Source organism: Hemitrygon akajei, chromosome 1, assembly GCF_048418815.1.
Source record: "Hemitrygon akajei chromosome 1, sHemAka1.3, whole genome shotgun sequence".
Taxonomy (NCBI): Eukaryota; Metazoa; Chordata; class Chondrichthyes; order Myliobatiformes; family Dasyatidae; genus Hemitrygon; species Hemitrygon akajei.
In genome coordinates, this window is record NC_133124.1 from 200112005 (window position 1) to 200132746 (window position 20742).

A 20742-nucleotide genomic window follows, 5' to 3' on the forward strand; every position below is an offset into this window, starting at 1 on the left:
TTAGAGACACAGAGACTCTGCGGATGCTGGAAACCCTGAGCAACACACACAGCTCAGCTGGCCCGGCAGAGAGGAATAAACAGTTGATATTTTGGGCTGAGGCTCCTCCAATAAAGGGTTTTGGCCCAAAGCATTGATTGTTTATTTTCCTCTTCAGATGCTGCCTGACTTGCCGGCTCTTGCCAGCTCTTTGTGCATGTTGTCTTCTGGATCAGACAGCAGAATGCTGGAGGAGGCGAGAGTGGTGCTGCCAAGCAGGCCAAACTCAAGGGAAGCCTCCTTTCTTCCTGCTTGCAGAGTCGTTTGTTAATGAACCCTGGCCAGACCGCCTGTCACCAGTGACAGGTCTGACGAGCACCGGCAGGTTCTGGGGCAGTCCACCACCCCCCGCCCCGAGTAAACATGGCTCACGACAGCTGCTGGCAAAGCCCATACTGTGAGGGAGCACACCTGCCTCTGTCAGAAGCTGTGCGTTCGGATCCTTCTCCCTGAAGGCACAGGCTGACATTCCCAGTGCAGCGTAAAACCGAGAGGGGAACCACACAGGCCCTTCGGCCCACTGAACACGAGGCTACGTTAAACCGAATTGCTCTGTCCGTTCATGCTCCACATCCCTCAATTCCCCACATATGCTCCTGCCGACCTAAACATCACTGTTGCATCTGCTTCCTCCACTTCTCCTGGCAGCCCGATCCAGTCACCTTCAGCTCTCTGTGTTAAAAAACACACATTTCCTGTAAGTTCTCCCCCTCTTGCCTTAAATATACGTCCTCTTGTATCTGAGAGTGCAGCTTTAGAATTGGAACTGGTTTATTAGATAGATAGATAGATAGATAGATAGATACTTTATTCATCCCCATGGGGAAATTCAACTTTTTTTCCAATGTCCCATACACTTGTTGTAGCAAAACTAATTACATACAATACTTAACTCAGTAAAAAAATATGATATGCATCTAAATCACTATCTCAAAAAGCATTAATAATAGCTTTTAAAAAGTTCTTAAGTCCTGGCGGTAGAATTGTAAAGCCTAATGGCATTGGGGAGTATTGACCTCTTCATCCTGTCTGAGGAGCATTGTATCGATAGTAACCTGTCGCTGAAACTGCTTCTCTGTCTCTGGATGGTGCTATGTAGAGGATGTTCAGAGTTATCCATAATTGACCGTAGCCTACTCAGCGCCCTTCGCTCAGCTACCAATGACATATGTGCTGAGCTTGTCTTGCCTGCTGTTCATTACACAGTGCATTGAGATGAACAAGTTAAAACAATAACAGAATAAAGTGTAACAGCCGCCAAGAGAGTGCGGTGCAAGGTCATAACTAGGTGGATTGTGAGTTCAAGAATCTATCTTATACAAGGGAAATATTCAATAGTCTTATAGCGGTGGGGTAAAGCTACTCTTCAAACATAGAACTGTACAGAACAAGCACGGGCCCTTCGGCCCACAATGTTGGGTCGAGGCAGCTAAAAGGTAAATCAAAATACCCCAAAATCCAATTTCTCTTAACCGACATAGTGTCTTCATCTTTCTCACGTTCATAAATGTCTCTTAGAAGCCTGTAATTTATTTGCCCCTACCCCCGTACCAGGCCGCGCAATCTTGAGCCTGGTTGTAGGTGCTTTCCGGCTACTGGAAGGGAGGAGAGGACAGAAAGTCTGGGATGGGAATGGGCTTTGATTGAGCTGGCTGCTTTACTGAGGCCGCCAGAAGTACAGACAGATGTTCGTTTCTGTGACGTGCTGAGCTGCATCCAAAACTCTCATTTTCAGCGCCCCGCTCTCCCGGACGCTCTTTCGAGCTCCTTAGGCCCCCACCTGCCCCCGTGCTCACCCAGCATCCTGCACGCCGTCTCCACCGTCTGTAGCTGAGCTCGTCCCGTTTGCGTGCAACCGCAGTGTCGCCTGCTGTGTGTTGGTGCGGAGGACAGCGGGAGGCTGATCCTTTTCAAGCGGCTGGAAGTGCAGGCCGAGCACTCGAAGATCAGGCTTGGGAAGGTTGAGGGACCAAATGCAGCTTCGACATCGCCCTTCCAAGCTAATCAACCCCTCCCCTCACCACCCCCAACCTCAGCAACATACTGAGGGCCAGAGGCAAAGATTTCCATTCCACTCCTCCCACTGCTGAGCTCTGCCTTTGGGTTGCCATGGGCGACAGAAGAAACCTTTCCCTAGAGCAGGTGTCTAAGACCAGAGGGCATGGGTTTGAGGGAAGAAGGAAGAGGTTCAGAGGGGAACTAAGGTAGAATAGTTTTTTCCCCACAGAAGGTTGTAAAAATCTGGAACACTCTGCCAGCTCTGATGAGTGATGCAGGCAGAGATTCTCATGTCATTTAGGAAGCACTTGCAGGAATGGGACGAGTGTTGGTAAAGGGATGAGTTAGATGAAGTGGTAAATGCAGGCTCACTTTTAACATTTTAGAAAAACTTGGACAGGTACATGGATGAGAGGTGTATGGAGGGATATGGTCCAGGTGCAGGTCAGTGGGACTAGGCAGAAAAATGGTTCGGCACAGCCAAGAAGGGCCAAAAGGCCTGTTTTTGGGCTGTAATGTTCTATGGTTCTATAGATAGTCGAGGGTTAGGATGCACAAAGCTGGCTGAAAAGCCTGATTTGGTGCTGTGGTGCTCTGTGGCATCACTCAGAGGTTGACTTGTGAAGTGCTGGAGGAATCTGAGAGACACGTTATCCCTTATGTTCGAGGGTGCTCTCGTTCTCAGAACTGCCACTGCTGTGGTGAGGTAGGTGGTGGGGCCTGGAGTTGACCTGTGCAACAACCTCAGCTGTGTGAGGTAATCAGGGGCTCCATGTTGGGATTACATCAGCCAGCTCCCAAAGAGGGGAGGTGCAAAGGGTGGAGAAGAGGGGAATGCATTCACCTCCCACCTCCAACCCTCCCCATGCTGCCCTGTGGTCGAACGGTGGCACTGGAGTTCCAGAGTGGACAAGCCTGTGTCTCAGGTGATGGCAAAGCTCAGACAGCTGCCACTGCAAGAAGATTTGCTGCCGCCTGCGAGGAGTTGGAGCGCTCTCCCTGTGACCGCGCGGGTTTCCTCCGGATGCTCCGGTTTCCTCCCACAGTCCGGTCAGTAGGTTAATTGGTCATTGGAAATTGTCCCGTGATTAGGCACGGATTAAATCAGGAGGTGGCTGGGTGGTGAGGCTCAAAGAGCCAGAAGGGCCTATTCACGCTGTATCTCAATTAATACCATAAATAAATTTCTTCCCCGTCCCAATACCCATCCACCAATCAAAATCACTGATTGTTTCATCTGTTTGTAGGATCTTGGAAAGATCCTTCGGCCCAACAAGATCTCACTGATCATCAACCACCCACTTCTACCAATCCTACTTTATTCCCTATTTTTAAAAATTCCCCTCCACATTTTCATCAACTTCCCCTCGGACACAACCGAGGGCTTAACTTACAGCCGCTGATTAACCTATCAACCTGCACATCTTTGGGACGTGGAGTAAGTCATAGGGAGCACACGCAAACTCTGCACAGACAGTACTTGATGTCAGCATTGAACCCGGGTCGCTGGTGCTGTGAGGCAATGGATTTACCAGCCATACCATGCCCCCATGTCTGATTTGCCTGTTCTGTTTCTTGCACTATTACTACAGGAATTTCTGAGGATGAGCAGTGTTTTGCAAATGTGGTGCTTTCTCTGCTGGATATGTAGAACGAGCCCCGATACCTTGCCCGCAACTCCCCTTTGCAATCTCCGGTCGCCGCACGTTCCCGTGAATCGCTGACCAGGCCTTCTTCGGAGGCTTTACCTTGGCCCCTTCCAGAATTCCCAGTAGGTTCCCGGTGTGACTGCTAATAAACACAAGCTCTCCAGACAGGCAGAGGGAGGGAGGAGGGAAGGAGGGCCGCAACCTCTCACAGCACGGCAGCAGGATGTCACTGGGGTCATTGACACCAGGCCTCAGGCAGCTGCCTGCCAGCCCTAGACACCGGTCATGAGGCAAGTTGCCACCTGTTCCCTCTCAGTGAATGTTACTGGTGGAACATACACCAGCTCCCTCTCAGTGGGCTGCCTGTGAACTAACAGATTAGCTGCTTAATGCTTCTAAAGCTAACATTCCTACTGTGTAAAGGGTCTCTCTGCTCAAAGCCCTTATGTAAATAGCACTAACTTGTATTTGGCTGATTCAATATTGATATTTTTATTTATTTGTTTGGAGGTACAGCACGGGACAGGTCCTGCTGGCCCTTCGAGCCACGCTGCCCAGCATTCCCCGACAATCCCGAGTTAACGCTATCCTATTCACGGGACAATTTACAATGACCTATGAACCTTTGGACTGTGGGAGGAAACCGGAGCACCTGGGGAAAAGCCACACATTCCACGGGGAGGACGTGCAAACTCCTTACAGAGGATGCTGGGTTTGAACTCTGAACTCTGAACTCCACCACCCTCCCGAGCTGCAGTAGCTCGTGCAAACCACTAGGCTACCGTGACGGCCAATATTGAAATATAGTCCCTGCGACTTCACAGAATTGTAGAACAAGCAATTTCCCATTCCTGAGAACTGTTTGTAACCCAAGCTTTCTGTGAGTTGGAAACAAGCAACTACAGGGTGGGGCAGGGTTCCACAGAAATAGCGGTGATGGGCGAGCGAGCAGGGGCAGGAAAAGTGGCCGCCAGCCAGTCTCAGTGACCACTGAGTTGGCTTGGTGCTCCCAGCTCTGCTGGGAGGGATTTGGGTAGAGAAGTCACACAGAAATGCCCCCTTCCCTCCCAGCAGAAGATGCCTGCAGCTCCACAGGAGCCAGCAAACCTGCCCAATCCATCTGGCCATTTCAGGGCATCCATAAATTGTGCTTATTATCCTGTAACAACACAGAAGACTCTATCCCAAGCCCAGAGACTGCAAAATGCCTTCCTTTCAAAAGCCCTGATTGATGCTACTTCCTCTTCCCTTATTCCAGCATCATTACAAATCTCTCCACAAACAAAGTTGCCTTCATGGTCCCTTCCTACAGACTTCCCATCATTTTAAACCTGTGACCCCATCTCTCAAAATATCCACTACCAGGAACACCTGTTTACTCTGTACCCATCAAGATCTTCCCCACCCCTATCAAATCTGCTCTCGATTGTCTTTGTTCTGAAGAAAACAAGCCTAACTTCTCCCATTGGACTTCGAAGCTGATATCTCTCCTCCCTGGAGCCCACCAAGTAAATCTATTTTATGTCCTCCTGTGGCCCTTTGCATTCTTCGTAAAATTGGCCCAAACAATATTCAAGATAATTTCCCTCCATCTCAGCTGTGTGCCTGTAGTTTTTGAAGCCCAGGATCTGAGATGGCTTACGGCGTGGGGCAGTGATACAGATGCTGGAGCCACTTTCTCAGAATGCCAGGGACCCAGGTTCAACCCTGAGTTCAGCTGCTATCCATGTGGAGTTTGGAAGTTCCCCTGTGTGCTCCAGATCCCTCCCACGTTCCAAACGCATGTTGGTCGATAGGTTAATTGGTTGCTGTGAGATGCCCGTAGTGAATAGTAGAATCTGGGGGTAGCTTTGTGAGCCTGCTGTGTGGAGGCACTTGCCCCCAGTACCCCCTTAGATGTGCTGGTTTTGATTTTTGATGTACATGTGATAAATAAACTCCTATCTTGTAAACCTGAACCTTGAGTTGATGAGAACATAAAGAGATTATCAAATGGGAATTAGTGTAGGACTTGGAGAGGATCGATCCTGACTGTAGTGGTGCACCCTATGTCCTTAACTTCAGGGACCTTTGTACTGTTGTAACTCCTGTAAATACTGACACACTCTCAAGGAAGCCTCCGTAAATGGTGGTACACCCCTGCAGATTCCCATAAAAAGTGGGGCACAAATAACATAGGCTCTGCTTCACAGCGCCAAGCACCCAGGCTCAATCCCATCCTTGGCTGTTATCTTAATTAGAGCTGTAGTACAGTCACAGGACCTTCTGGTTCAACTAAGTACATGGCACCCATTACATGTGGGAGGAAACCCATGGAGTTATGGGGAGAACATACAAACTCCTTGTAGGCAGAATGAACCCAGCTCACTTGGTGCTGTAATAGCATTACCCTGACCATTGCTCAACCATGCTGCCCCACAGTAGCGTGTTTGTTAGCACAACATTCTTACGGACACCGTGACCACACACGTTTCCTCCAAGTTGCTCCAGTTTCCTCCAACTTCACAAAGGCCTGCAGGTTGCTCGGCTAATTGGTCACTAAATTGCACCAGTAGGGGTGGGAGAAGGAGCTGATGTAAGAATACAAGTGAGGGTGAGAGTAGGATTAGTACAAATAGCTCGACAGTCAAGCAGATATGGTGGGTTGAAAGATCGGGCTCTGTTTTGCATCTCCCGCGGTCTCAATCTGAAATGTATTGAAATGGCGACGGAGCACACTGCAGTCAGGGCCCAGCACAGTGAAGCTTTGGGATCATCCAGATCACATTCTAATTTATTGATGGATCAAAGGACCATCAAAATTTTCATATTACATTTATTATGTTAGTACAAAAATATATTTTGTAGCCTATATACAGTATTTTCATCATTTACATTTTTTTAACTGACGAGCCAAACATTTGTGTGGCTTCATTCAATGGCAGCCACATTCCTCCACAATCATGTCCTTATGGTGACTGAGCACCACCTCCCAGTCCTTGTAGTAAAGCATGGACAAGGCACTCATTTTGATTGGGACACAGGACGTACAGGGCACGCGATCGGGATGGAAGGATTTCAGTAGACTCTGCAAACAAAAGCACAAACAGAACACATTAGTCAACTTGGAATGGACAGCAACGTCAACTTCTATGGATCTTTAGGACAGATCAATAAATTTCTCCAAACAGAAAGGTGGCCAAGGAAATTATTTATTATCCAAGATATAGGAGTCTTATAGACAAAGGATTTCTACTGGGAAGATCCTCACTCAACTTCACTCACCCCAACACTGAACTCTTCCCACAACCTATGGCCTCACTTTCAAGAACACTTCATCTCACGTTCTCGATACTTGTTGCTTATTTATTTATTTATTGTATTCGCACAGTTAGTCATCTTTTGCACATTGGTAGTTTGCCCATCCTGTGTGCAGTTTTGTATTGTACTGTGTTTATTTACATTTACTGTGAATACCTGCCAGAAAATTAATCTCAGTTTTACACAGTGACATATATGCACATTAACAATAGATATACTTTAAATAAAGGATAACAACCTTTCTTTGGCAAAGTAACAGTGAACTGCGGCGATCTCCCTGCAAGTGGGTGGGGACACAGATGTAACAGAAGCTTTTGAAAGGAGAAGTGGATAACAGCACGTAAAGATGGGTTTGGGGCTGGGGAAGGTGACCAGTTGGAGAACCACTTTTAAAGAGAAAAGGACCAAGTTGACATTTTGGGCTGAACAGCATCTACCCACGATTAGAGATTAAACAACATCATAATTTGTGGGTCACAAGGGGACAGGATAATAGGAATAATGTTGGCAGAACTTGAAGAACAGAGTTATGGAGAGGGACTGAGCAGATTGGGACTTCATCCATTGGTGTGTAGGAGAATGAGGGACGATCTTGGGGCAGGAGTTCCCAACCTGGAGTCCGCAGACCCCTCGGTTAATGGTAGGGGTCCGTGGCATAAAAAGAGTAGGAATCCAGTTCATAGAGAGTTGTGTAAAATTATGAGGGACAGAGATGGGGTGAATGCACACAGGCCTTTTCCCAGGATTAGCAAACATCAAGAACTAGAGAGGATAAGTTTAAGGGGGAAGAGAAGTCTAATAGAAACCCACCAGACAAGTTTCCACCCAGAAGGTAGTCAGTACACAGAACGACATCAGAGGTAGGTGAAGCATCTACATTAGCATTTAAAAGATACTTGGACAGGTACATGGATTGGAAAGGTTTAAGAGCAGGGGTTCTCAATTTTTTATATGCCATGGACCCCTATCATTAACCGAGGGGTCTATGGACCCCAGGTTGAAAACCCTGGTTTAGAGGGATATGGACCCCTCAAATGGGACTAGCTCGGATGGAAATCTTAGTCAGCAGATGGGCCAAAGGGCACATTTCCTTACTATATGACTATATCTATATCTTGAGGTTTTGTTCACAAGAAGAATTTTTAAAGGGAGTTGAGAGGTGTGTGGTAAAGCACAGAGGGCAATGGGGAAAGAGATTTGGTGAATGAAGATGTCCACAGAAGTGAAGCACTCTTGTTAAGTTCACTTGCATCAGGTAGACACACAAAAGGCCAGAATAAGAGGCTCAGAGATGGATGACTGTTGAACTTTGATGAAATGGAAACCAAAGGATGCACAAAATTTTCAAACCCCGTCAGACTGCGAGGACAGGGAGCACTAGTGTGGGAGATACTAGATTCCGGCAAGTTGGACATGGAGGGGATTACGACACCACCTCTGAAACCAATGGTATATCCAAGGCTGGAAGTAGACAAGGTGTACAAGAAAAAGGACTTTAATGTCCTCGGTGAATAAAATAATAAATGAGACAGGTAGGTTAAACTCAGAAGCCACTATGAGGCTGACTGGACTGCTTAGACTATTCATTCCAAGCAATATAATCAGAGTCCACAACAGACTTAGAAAATGAATAAAGTGTCAGACCCATTGTGAGCTCATCTGGTTTACAGGAAGAGTTTAAAGGGTCAGAATGAGTGGTCCCAATGTAGGGATTGGGAGGACTTGGTCATTCCGGCTCATTCAAACATTGAATATGCTGCCAGGAGGATATTTAAGTCATATCATGGTGGGAGAATGGGGGCAGATCGGGGATGTTTAATGCACTGAATGATCTTTTCTGTTCCTTGACACTTCCTGTGTTTTTCCAGCATCAGCTTGAACCCAAGCCTTCCTTCACCTGTAGATTCAGTAACAGTGTGAGGTGGTACCAAGACAGAATCAGACCTCAAGAGTTTCAAATCTAAAGGAAACCCTTAACAGGGAAATTAGTTTTTTTTTGTTGTTCATTATTGAGAATGAAACTTCACTAGAACTACATTAAAACCTAGAATCAGGAAATTAGCTCTCCAGCCCCTCAGTAAGGTCATGCCAATCTTTGACTTGGCCCCTCCTTATCTAAATAGGGATGGGGAGTCTTCTTAAGTGGCCAGGAACGGTTTGATATGCCTAGTGAATTAGCCACTTCAGAGGTTATTCAAGACTGAGCCACATTGCCATGGGACAGGACCCACACATAGATCAGACAAGGATCAAAATGCTCGTGAACAAGTCAGTCCAAACCCCCACTGGAAAACCTCAGAACCATTAGCAAGATCAAACTGACCCTCTCCTTCACCAACATAGTGACACAGCTTCTCAGTGTGATGGTTTGTGGGTTAGCATACACCAAGAGAGAAGAGCAAATTCCCCTCCATCTCCCATTAGTGGATTCAAGATTTGGGCCTATGTTGTGACACAAATGTAAATTTCTAGAAGATTAGGTTACATGATGTACAGTACAAAACAGTTCCTGAAAGGGAGTGTGTAAAGTTCATGAAAGGTAGGAACATTAATTAAGAGAGTCAAGAAACGAGCACAGGAACAACTCAGAAGGTGGACATGCTCAATTTTCCACGCCATGAATGAGTAATCACATCAAATGATTTAGTCTTAGTGATGCTAGAAAGGTTGTGTATAAATATGCATAAATATGACCTGAAATGTGATCAGATCTTCACTCCACTAAAACTAGATGAAAATAACCCAATTAAATAATACAAAAAACTTTATACTTGTTCATTTATTGAGAAAAATGAATGTTGGAAAAAGCATGTGAATCTCTGCTTTCAGTAACTGGTACAGAAATAACTTCAATCAATTCCAATAACTATTGATCAATCCTGCACGTTGGCTTGGAGGAATTTTAGGCCATTCCTCCTTATAAAGCTGCTTCAACTCTGGGATGTAGGTGGATTTCCTTACATGAACTGCTTGCTTCAGGTCCATCTGCAACATTTCCGTAAGATTAAGGTCAGGACTTTGACTTAGCCATTTCAAAACAGGAATTTTCTTCTTTTTAAACCATTCTGTTGATTTACACATGTTTCGGATCATTGTCTTGTTACATCATCTAACTTCTATTAAGCTTCAGGTGACAGACTGTTACCTTGACATTATCCTGTGAAAATGTCTTGATGCAATTTACCTCAACAATTGCAAGCTGCCCAGCCTCTGAGCTGCAAAGCAGCCCCAAACCATGATGCTCCTTCCACCATGCTTCACAGTTAGGATGAGGTTTTGGTGTTGGGTGGGCAGTGCGCTCTTTGCTCCAAACATAGCAATGTGCATTTCTGCCATAAAGTTCAACTTTTGTCTCATCTGTCCACAGAACATTGTCCCAGAAGTGCTGTAGAACATGCACACTTGAGACATGCAGCATTGATTTTTTTTTGGAGAGTAGTGGTTTCCTCCGTGGTGTCCTTTCATTCAGTGTTTTTCTTATAGTGAACACATGAACAGAGACTTTAGCAAGTTCTAGAGATTTCTGCAGGTCTTTTGCTGTTACCCTTAGGTTCTTTTTCACCTCCTTCTGTATTCCACATTGTGCTCTTGGTGTGATCTTTGCAGGATGCCCAGTCCTAGGGAGATTAGCAACAGTACTGAGATCCTCCACTTGTAGACAATTTCTCCAACTGTGGGCTGATGAATACTCAGGTCCTTAGAAGTGCTTTTGTAGCCTTTTCCAGCTTCATGCATCTCTACAATTCTTCTTCTAAAGGTCCTCTGAAAGTTGTTTTGATCAAGGAATGGTGCACACAAACAGATCTTTCTTGAGAAGAGTCTGAATTTGTGTGTGTGCGCTTTTTGTAAAAATATGGCAGGGCACGACACCTCTATAACATCACCTCCAATCTCATCTCATTGATTGGAACACCAACTCCAAACAGCTTTTGTAGAAGGCATTACCACAGAGATTCACATACTTTTTCCAACAAATACATGTAATATTGGATCACTTTTCCTCAATAAATAAGTGAACTACAATGTTTGTGTTATTCATTTAATTGGGTTCTTTTTATCTAGTTTTAGGACTTGCATGAAGATCTTACCACATTTTAGGTCATATTTATGCAGAAATTGAGAACATTCTACAGGGTTCACAAACTTTCTAGCACCACTATAATTGATGTTTTCAAAGTTAATTTTTGTTTCAGAGAGAGATGATACACCTGGGATTAGAGTCTGCAGTAGATGGATTATCTAGGGAAGGGATAGTGGAGATTATTAAAATATTTATCAAATATCTCAACAACGAATGAAGTCTGATGGAGTGACAGTGTAGAGACTTGTGTCTAACTTTCAATAAACATGTTTTACAAAATATTTGATGTTATTATAGGGGGTCTAGTTGTAGTTTGAGATAGAGGAGCAGATAACCAGAAATGGTTAATAATGTTGGACAGCAGGTTCTGGGAAGGAGTGAAAGGCATCTGGTGTCACCCAAGATGAAAGAAAAATCACCAAGGCAGGGCACCTCCTCCTCAACTTTGCTGGCTGAAGTACTGCTGGTGAGGCACCTCTTCTGTCTTACCTGCATGTATGCATGGTTCGTGGGCATGAATGTCTCGTCCACTGGCGATGGGCATTCCCCGCCACACCGGTAGGCATTAAAGCTTTTGGGGTAGATGACCCACTCGCCCCAGCCTATCTGATCAAAGTTCACCTCCATGTCCATCCTCCGACACAGGGACTGGTCCTTCCTCAGCTCCACCGTGCTGTTGCCCATGTTCAGCCTTTCCTTCCTGTTCCTCTTGTGCCTCTTGCTGCCGGCCTCTTGCCGGTGCCTGGCACCCAGCCGGTGCTCTGACTGCAGCACGGTACTCAGCAGCGTGGACGTCTGCCCTCCTGGCCTGGTGTTGTTCCTCTTGAGAAACACCACCATCATGATCTGGTGAGCATTCCGCTTGGGAGGCCTCCTCTGGCCTGCCATGGCTCCTGGTCTGGCCCGCTTCGCCAGCGGCAACCGCTGGCGCTCTTCGCTGTCCTGGCAGTCCCCGGTCAGAGGCTGGTGACTATCCCATTGCCCGGATCCCTCAAAGGACTCATGGCCCAGCCAGGTGTTGAGGAGGCCGGTGATGTTGAAGACCTGCCAACCCAACCTGGCACTGGAAGGGCCTGCGGTGAAGGAGCCGAGAGTCAAGTGGTCGTAGCAAGTCCTGTTGCCGTGGCAGTTGTAGATGCGGCTGTGGTTAATGACAACTGTGGTGTTCTGGCAGGCGGAGAACAGAGGTGGGCGGACCCGAAGCTCGGCAAACTGCACAGTCTCATGGGCCGAAATGGAGGTCAAGTCAAAATTGATAACCCAGCCATCTTCACTGCGATTCCAACCTGAAAGAGATAGAATTATCAAGTTAACGAAACCCATAGCACAGAAAGAAGTCGTGCAATTCCATCCTCTGAAGAAGCAGGCTTCTGTCTGGAGCAACATTTGCCCCAGCTGGCTGCTCCATTACTGAAATGATGTGGGGTTTTGTTGAGGGTTCAGAAAAGGTTTATCAGGATGCTGACTGGGTCAGGGAGCAGGTGCCAGAAGGGAAGGCCAAAATTGGGATGTTTTCTCTGGCATGCGGAGACCTAATAGACGATTTTAAGGTCATGAGGCACAGATTAGATAGCAATATCTTTTACTGCAGGGTCAAAACAACTAATACTGAGGACATTCACTACATTTATGTTTGAGGGGTTGAGTTCAAAGGTGAGGTGCACAGATCTTCTTAAATACACAGAATGGTGTGTGTCTGGAATGTGGTGACAGGGTGGTGGAGGTAGAAATGCAAAGTATATTAGAGACATTTCAAAGGCTCACAGATAGACACATGAATGTGCAGAGAATGGGGAGTGGGGCAAAGAGGGACATTGTATAGGCAGAAGGGATTAGATTCGTTTGGCACTTAGTTCAGGACATTCAGTAGGCCGAAGGGTCTGTTCCTGTGCTGTACTGGTCTACACTCAATGCAGTAGTTACATTTAATTGTAGATTCCCTGAACTTGTTTGTAATGTAGAAGGAAGGAACACTGAAATTGGTCAAAGAGTCAGTCAGATTCATTCTGTACAGAATTGGCCCTTTGGCCCATTGAGTCCATGCTAACCTAATAGTTGCACTTTACACTAATCCTATATTAATCAATTTTAAAATAAATTGTCCACATTCTCATCAATTCCTCCAGATTCTGCCACTCTGCCACACACTAGGTGAGTGCGTACACAATGCCATCATGGGGATGCGGGAAGATACGAGGGCACCCAGGGAGAACTCACACATCCACAGGGAGAACGTGGAAACTCCACGCAACATTCCGACGGGTGGCATCACTGCCCGATATGGGGGTTGTAGACTCAGCCAAGGGTGGTGTGGCAGTGCAGCAGTTCGTACAACATTACAGTACAGACGAGCCGGGTCCATCTCCTGCTGCTGCTTGTGAGGAATTTGTACGTTCTCCCTGTGGGGTTTTCTCCGAGTGCTCCCACAATCCAAAGACATGTTGGTTGGTAGGTTAACTGGTCATTGTAAATTGTCCCATGACTAGACTAGGGTTAAATCAGGGAATTGCTGTGTGACATGGCTCAGAGCCAGAAGGGCCTATTCCACATTGTATCTCAATAAATAACAAATAAATAGATTCACCACAGACACAACCCTCCCCACCATCCATCATTAAGGACCTTCCCCATCTGGGACATGCCCTCTTCTCAATACTACCATCAGGGAACAGGTTCAGGAGTCCAAAGACCCACACAGTTTTAGGAACAGCTTTTTCCCTTCTGTCAGTCCATGAATCAATTAATTGCTCTACTCCTCTTTTGCACTATACCAGCACTTAGTAAATTTTTAAAAAGTTTTGTACTGCACTGCTGCCATAAAACAAATTTCACTCCGTCGATATTCCCTGACCTACTGAGCTAGCAGCTTTGTGTGTTGCTCCAGATTTCCAGCATCTGCAGTCTCAGTGTCTCTACAATTGATATCGATGACTTGTATGAGAACAAGTGTGTTTATGGAACAGGGTTAGGGACTGTGTATCAATTCTGTCTCCGTGCCTGTAATTCTACATCGTATCTGTACCACCCCGTATGAGTACATGCAGCAATAAACTTGACTAGGGAAAGGATAGGAAAGTGTCGTGAAGATGGCTAAGATTACAAAAGGAATATTGATAGGCAAAGTCAGTGGAAGGCGAACTGGCAAATAGATTATAAGGGGGGGAATGTGAAATTGTATATTTTGGTAGGATAATAGGTTTATACGCTAAATTGCAGATACAGCAGCAGTGGAAAAGCTGAACAGAATGGTTGTCATTCACCAAATGGGAAATTGAATACAAAAGTAAAGCCGGGGTTGTACATTCAGTGGCCACTTTATTAGGTACACTTGTGCACCTACTCATTAATGCAAGCATCTAATCAGCCAATCACATGGCAGCAGCTCAATGCATAAAAGCAAGCAGACATGCTCAAGAGGTTCAGCTGCCATTCAGATCAAACATCAGATTGGCAAAGTATGATAAGTGACTTTGAGATGATTATAGGTGCTAGGTGAAGCAATTCCAGTATCTCAGAAATTGCTGATTTCCTGGGATTTTAATGCACAGGTCTCTGGAGTTTACAGAGAATGGTGCAGAAAACAAGAACGTCCAGTGAGTGGCAGCTTTATGGGTGAAAACACCTTGTTAATGAGAGAGGTCAGAGGAGACTGGCCTGACGGGTTCAAGCTGACAGGAAGGGGGCAATAACTCAAATAATCACATGTTACGACAGTGTGTGCAGAAGAACACATGTTGAACGTGCAAGTGGATGGGCTACAGCAGCAAAAGACAATGAGCATACACTCAGCGGCCACTTTATTAGGTACAGGAGGCCCCTCATAAAGCAGCCACTGAGGATATGGTTAAACATAAAGAAGTGGTGTTATCAGTTATATGGAGCATTGGTGAGGCCACATCTGGAAGTAATGGTGTCCTTAGTTAGGGTGGTTGTTAATCCACTGGGAGCTGTTTAGAGGTTTACTGGATCAATACCTGGAACGGATGAAGAGGTGTGGGAAAGATGCCAAAAAAATGTTGGCAATTTCACACTGAACTGACACCAGTTCAGTCCCACCCAGGGGTGGCATTCATTTGTAACTTTCTTCATGGGGAAGCAGAACATCTGAATCTCTCTGAGGCAGAGGTGGATTGACCCTTGATAAACATGAGGGGGTGAAAGATAATCATGAGGCAACATGTCAGCATAACAGCTAGCTCAATGCTTTACAGTGCCAGTGATCAGCGATCACAGTTCAATTCCCACCTCTGTCTGTAAAACTTTAAACTTTTTCATGACCATGCGAGTTTCCTTTGGGTGCTCTGGTTTCCTCCCATAGTCGAATGACAGACTGGCTAGGGCTATTAAATTGTGGGCTTTGGAGCTGGAGGCATGGCAATACTTGTGGGTTACCCCGAGAATATCCTCAGACTGTATTGGACTTTGGTGCAAATGACACAATTCACTTTACAGTATTGTGGAAAGGTGTTAGGCACGTATATACAGGTGGGGTACCAAGACTTTTGTCAAAATGGTGCAGAGAGCAAGTTTAGAAATCTAATGAGAGCAAAAGGATGATGGGAATGATGACGGTGGAGTGCCGTGGGAGGGGTGTGGGACAGGCAGCAGAGAAGGAGTGGCAGGGCAGTGGGTCACCCAGGTGCAGACACACCCAGCCCAGAGGCAATGTAATTTGATTCCAAACAATTGGTTTATTGATCATTACAGAATATCTCTCAGGTGCTTCCTGCTCCCTCTCCTCTCCCTTCCCCTTTTCCCAAACATGATTCCCCTCTCCGTGCCCCCTTCCACAATACCAGAATCAGGTCAGGAAAAACTTTTTTTGCAGCAGTACAGTGCAATACATAAAATTACTACAGCACTGTGCGCAAGTCTTAGGCACCCTGACTATATACATGTGTGTGCCTAAGACTTTTGCACAGTACCGTCAGTACATTTCGATGTACAAGTGACAAATAAATCTAATCTTTCGATCTTTAATCAGATAGACTGGAACACAGGGCTGAAGATGTAATCAGGTCACACACAAATACATCAGGTAATGGGACTCGAGGGGCCGAGTGGTGTACTCCCAGATACTAATTTGTATATTTGCTTTTATAGAATGCCTTCCATCACCAATAAAGTACTGTTGAATTGTAGTCAGGGTTGCATTGTAGGCAAGTTCCCACAAGCAGCGACCTGTAAATGACTGGGTAAACTAATTAATTATGTTAACTGCAGGTTAACTATAGGACAATAGATATTCTGGACAGGATTTCTAACCCCAATCTGTTTCTTGTCTGGACAGTTCCGTGTTGCCATTAGGGAATTCGCTAGCTGTGAACTGCCCGCTCTTGTTCCTACATTACAATTAACTCCCAATGAGAGTAACACACACACACACCCAATTCTGGAGGAATTCAGCAGGTCAGGAGCATATATGGTATGGAGGAAGTTAACAGTCGAAGTTTCGACCAAGACCCTTCATTTAAAAAAATCCACACCAGATACCTAGGATATTTCTGGGCTACCCAAAATATTCTGGGAAAGAGTCAGTTCCTTCCACGAGGACGTAGGTCTCTTTTGTCTCGACCCCCTCCACACATAACATCAGACACGTCCATATTCTCACTTCATTCGGGGGATGAGCTGTGCCTCCGCCTGGAAGCAGGCTTCTGCACAACTGAGGCGTGAGGAAAGGGACCCAGATGACACCCAAACCCCTGTGAGGATGGAGGACAGAGTCACTGGCCAACCAAACCTTGCCTTACTCCCATCCCTCGTCTACAGCGACCACACTTCCAACAATCACCAATTCCAAAACGCTTTGGAACTCCCTGAAAAGCGATAGAAAACATTGTCCTTTAACAAGGCGGGTCAGGATCCCATCCCAAAACTGTACGAATTTCACGCCCTCTGATCCCAGAGCTATGCCGAAGGAAACGCCCTCAAAGTTTCTGGGAATCTACCTTCCCAGATCAGACAGCTGACGAAGCGAGTTCTGATCTATAACACTAACCATATTAACATCTCTCTCCACAGATGCCATCCGACCTGACAAGTATATCTCGAATTATCTGGTTTTGTTTCCGGTCTCGGCACCTGCAGAGTTCCAAAAATAAAATGTAAGATCCACTCACCCCTCGCCATCAGACTGACCACTTCGTCTGCCTCTTGCACCGCCGTCTGGTCCCGGGCGGAGAGGTCCCTGCCGACTCTGCCGGTCACAGCCTTGTACAGTTGGATCATGTAGAACGGGTACCGAGGTCGGTGCCCGGGGCTCGCCTCTCTCTGTTCGGCCGGTACGGGCTGGGCTCTACCCAAGAAGCGATGCAGGTTGTCCCGCTCCTGTGCCGGACTCCCGTGCCAAGCGACTACAGCAAGGAGCTGGGCAGAGACCAGCAGCAGGAGGAGGACAGCCATCTGGAACGGATCTTCGAGCCGCTGTCAGCGTCTGGCTGATGGGAAAGTTGGAGGAAAACTGGCCGCTCAGTGACTGCCCGCCTCTTATAGTCCAGGACGGCGGATTGATCTCGCCGCCTCCTTATTGGCAGACTTCAATTTCCTTCACCCCAATACACACAAGTTCGCGGCTCACCCCATCCTGAACTACAGACTCCCTAGAACACCGTCTTCACTACATGTTTTATAGCCAAAGGTAGTCCCCTTCTCCGTAACAAATGCATTAAATGTGGAAATGGGCAGTAATTCCCGTCTTGCGAGTGAAACAACAATTAGCTAAAAAAACCAAACTTCCGAAATATTGCCTCGCATCTGCCAGATTTTAAATCGGGTTTAGATTCGGGTTGGGGGTGCAAATAAAATAGTTTTAACAGCTCCTTTTTGTTTTGGGATGGAATGCCCACAAGAAAATAAATCTCAGGGTAGCATATAGTGACATATACGTACTTCGATAATAAATTTATTTTGAACTTTGAGCGGGTGTTTTGTCTGACTTGATTAATCTGCCGACTTTAACTCAGAGCAGCATCGCTCGTTGCTTCCCTATGCAAATGATCAAATCAATTTGTCGCAAACGAGATCACCATCTCTGGAATAAAGGACCCTATTCAAATCCCAATCCTGTTTTTAATCCATCGCAATTAACTCGCATCTCCCTAATCCAGATTAGCCCCTTCATGTATCAATAAATTTAACCGCACGCACAAGGATGAAAGATATATGACGGAAATTGTATGAAGATTTTTTTTCCCGTAATAACGAAACCAGTTAAGAATCTCTCCCTCCACCCTCCGAATTTGCTCGGTAGAAATAACTGAATAACTAAGAGCTGAGGGCAGCACCGCGGACTCAATGGAGGGAGGAGGGGCGGGGTGGAATTTCGGGTTAGTTTCAGTCACCGAGTTGTCAGCTGCCGGCATCTTTGAATTGGCGGAGAAAACGAGCTGCTAATGGGCCGAATACCAAGCCTGTTCATTTAATTATATGTTCATTCTCTCCCCCCACCTCCAAAACACACACCTCGGCTGGATTGCCGGCTGCTTTCGTGCTTGGGTCCCAGCCACGAGTGAGACGTCTGCTGGCTGGGGTCTCCTCGCCCGAGGGTTGCTAGGATCCCCGGGGTTATCATTATTGCTTCAGTTGTCAGCAATGGGCACGTGGTATTAATTCTCTCGCCCTTGCACCAGATCCTCGGCCCACCCACATTACCCCATACCCATTCACTGCCGCTTCCTCCAGCCTCACTCCCTTTCCCCTCCCTACCCCCGACTCTACTCCCTTTCCCCCGCTCACATCCATTTACACCCTCTTGCTTCTCATGTCCATCAAACCCCACTGCCCCATCATACCCACCTCACCAAATGGACCAACTTTCTTAGTCCTTGCACCCTCCAACTGGTCTGATGCACCTGCTCAATCTCACTACACTCAATATGCCTTAGGAACAGGCCATTCTGCCTCTCTTGTTTGTGCTAGTATCCCGGCTCCTTGTGGGCTTTCTCACGCGCCTCTAGAGTGATCACTTGAGTCAAATATGATGGATAGTGCCTGTGTACAGCTTGGTTTAAGATGGGAAGGCTGATGCACAGGCAGCTACCACACAGATAGATTGGGGTCAGTGTCCGTTGACATACACAGTGACTGGGTACCCTTCACTGTTGCAACCTTCCTCCATCTCCACTGCTGTTGTGATGTGTCAGCTTCTTCTGCCAGCTCCAACACTAAGGTCTTGGTTGGATCACTCTTTGATTGGAACTTCCCCCATGACCTTACCACCAGAAGCTAAGCTCCAGGTGGCATCACTCTTGGGATCAAAGGAACTCACAAGCCTCTCTACTACAATGAGGGGACATCCTGAAGTCTCACCTCTAGGACTACTCCCCCCTTGTGATTAAGTTGCTTCTCAAATATTTCTTGTTCATCTTCCTCAATGTCCCTCAAGGAATGAGATCTATATTTGGTTGACATTTTTTCTCCTGAATCCCCTGTTGGATGTAATGGTGATATGTAAGTATTTCAAAGCAATAGAGTAGTTAGGAGGAGAGTAGTTAGGGGGCACCTCATAAAAGATCAAGGTGGACATCTTTGTGTGGAACTGCATAAGGTGGGTGAGGTCCTCAATGAACATTTTTCCTCTTTTTACAATGGAGAAGGACAGGACAAGTTAGGTACTTGAGATGGTCAATGGGGATGTCACGGGATATTCTGAATAATGGCAGAGGAGGTATGGAATGTCTTAAAGCATATAGAACACTAGAACCATAGAACACTACTGCACAGAAAACTGGCCATTTGGCCCTTCTAGTCTGTGCCAAAACTTTATTCCGCTGGTCCCATTGACCTGCACACAATCCATAACCCTCCATGTATCTATCCAATTTATTCTTAAAGCTTAAGAGTGAGCCCATATGAAGGTAGATTATTTTCCAGGGCCTGATCAGGTATAGCAAAGAGCACCGGAGAAGAAATTGCAGTTGAGAAACTGGTTGAGATATTTGCATCATCATTGGTGACAGGCAAAATGCTGAAAGGCTAGAGGGCAGTTGACATTGTGCCTTTGTTTAAGAAAGGCTGCACAGAAAAACCTAAGAACTATAGACCAGTAAGCGCAATGTATGTGGTAGGTAAGTTACTGGAGGAGATTCTGAGAGACTAGATAAATGAGCATTTGGAAAGACAAGGATTGATTAGGGTTACAGCTTTGTGCTGTGAAAGCTGTTGTCTCATGAATTTGATTGAGTATTTTGAAGAAGTAACCAAGAAGGTTGATGAGGAAAGTGCGGTAGAAGTAGTTTATGTAGTCTTCAGTAAGGCCTTTGATAAGGTTCTGCATATTAGGCTGCTATGGAAAGTTAGATCGCACAGGATCCTGGGAAATCTAGTTAACTGGATATAGAACTGGCTTGATGGTAGGAAGTGAAGGGTGATGGTAGAAGGTTGTTTTTCCAGACTGGAGACCATGACTTGTGATGTTCCCCAGGGCTTGCTGCTTGGCCCATTGGTAATTGTCATCCATATCAACGATTTGGATAAGAATGTACAAGGCATGGTTAATAAGTTTACACTGAATTAGGTGGTGTCACTGGCAGTGAAGATGGCTATCAAAAAGAAGCTCTTGATTAACTGGGGAAGAACACTGAGGAATGGTGTATAGAGTTTAACTCCTATAGTTGTAGGTGTTGCATTTTAGGAAGCCAAATCAGGGTAGGATTTCACAGTAAAAAGTACAAC

General features: G+C 46.1%; 1 protein-coding gene across 1 annotated transcript; it reads right to left on the minus strand.

Annotated features, from left to right (window-relative positions):
• Positions 1–6539: 6539 nt before the first annotated feature.
• Positions 6540–17308, minus strand: LOC140734469 (nodal homolog 2-A-like). The gene is made up of 3 exons (XM_073058460.1): positions 17190–17308; positions 11557–12353; positions 6540–6753 (listed from the first exon to the last, which is right to left on the minus strand). Exons 1-3 carry the CDS (start codon positions 17296–17298, stop codon positions 6601–6603), a joined length of 1059 nt encoding a protein of 352 aa, XP_072914561.1. The 5' UTR covers positions 17299–17308; the 3' UTR covers positions 6540–6600.
• Positions 17309–20742: the final 3434 nt, after the last annotated feature.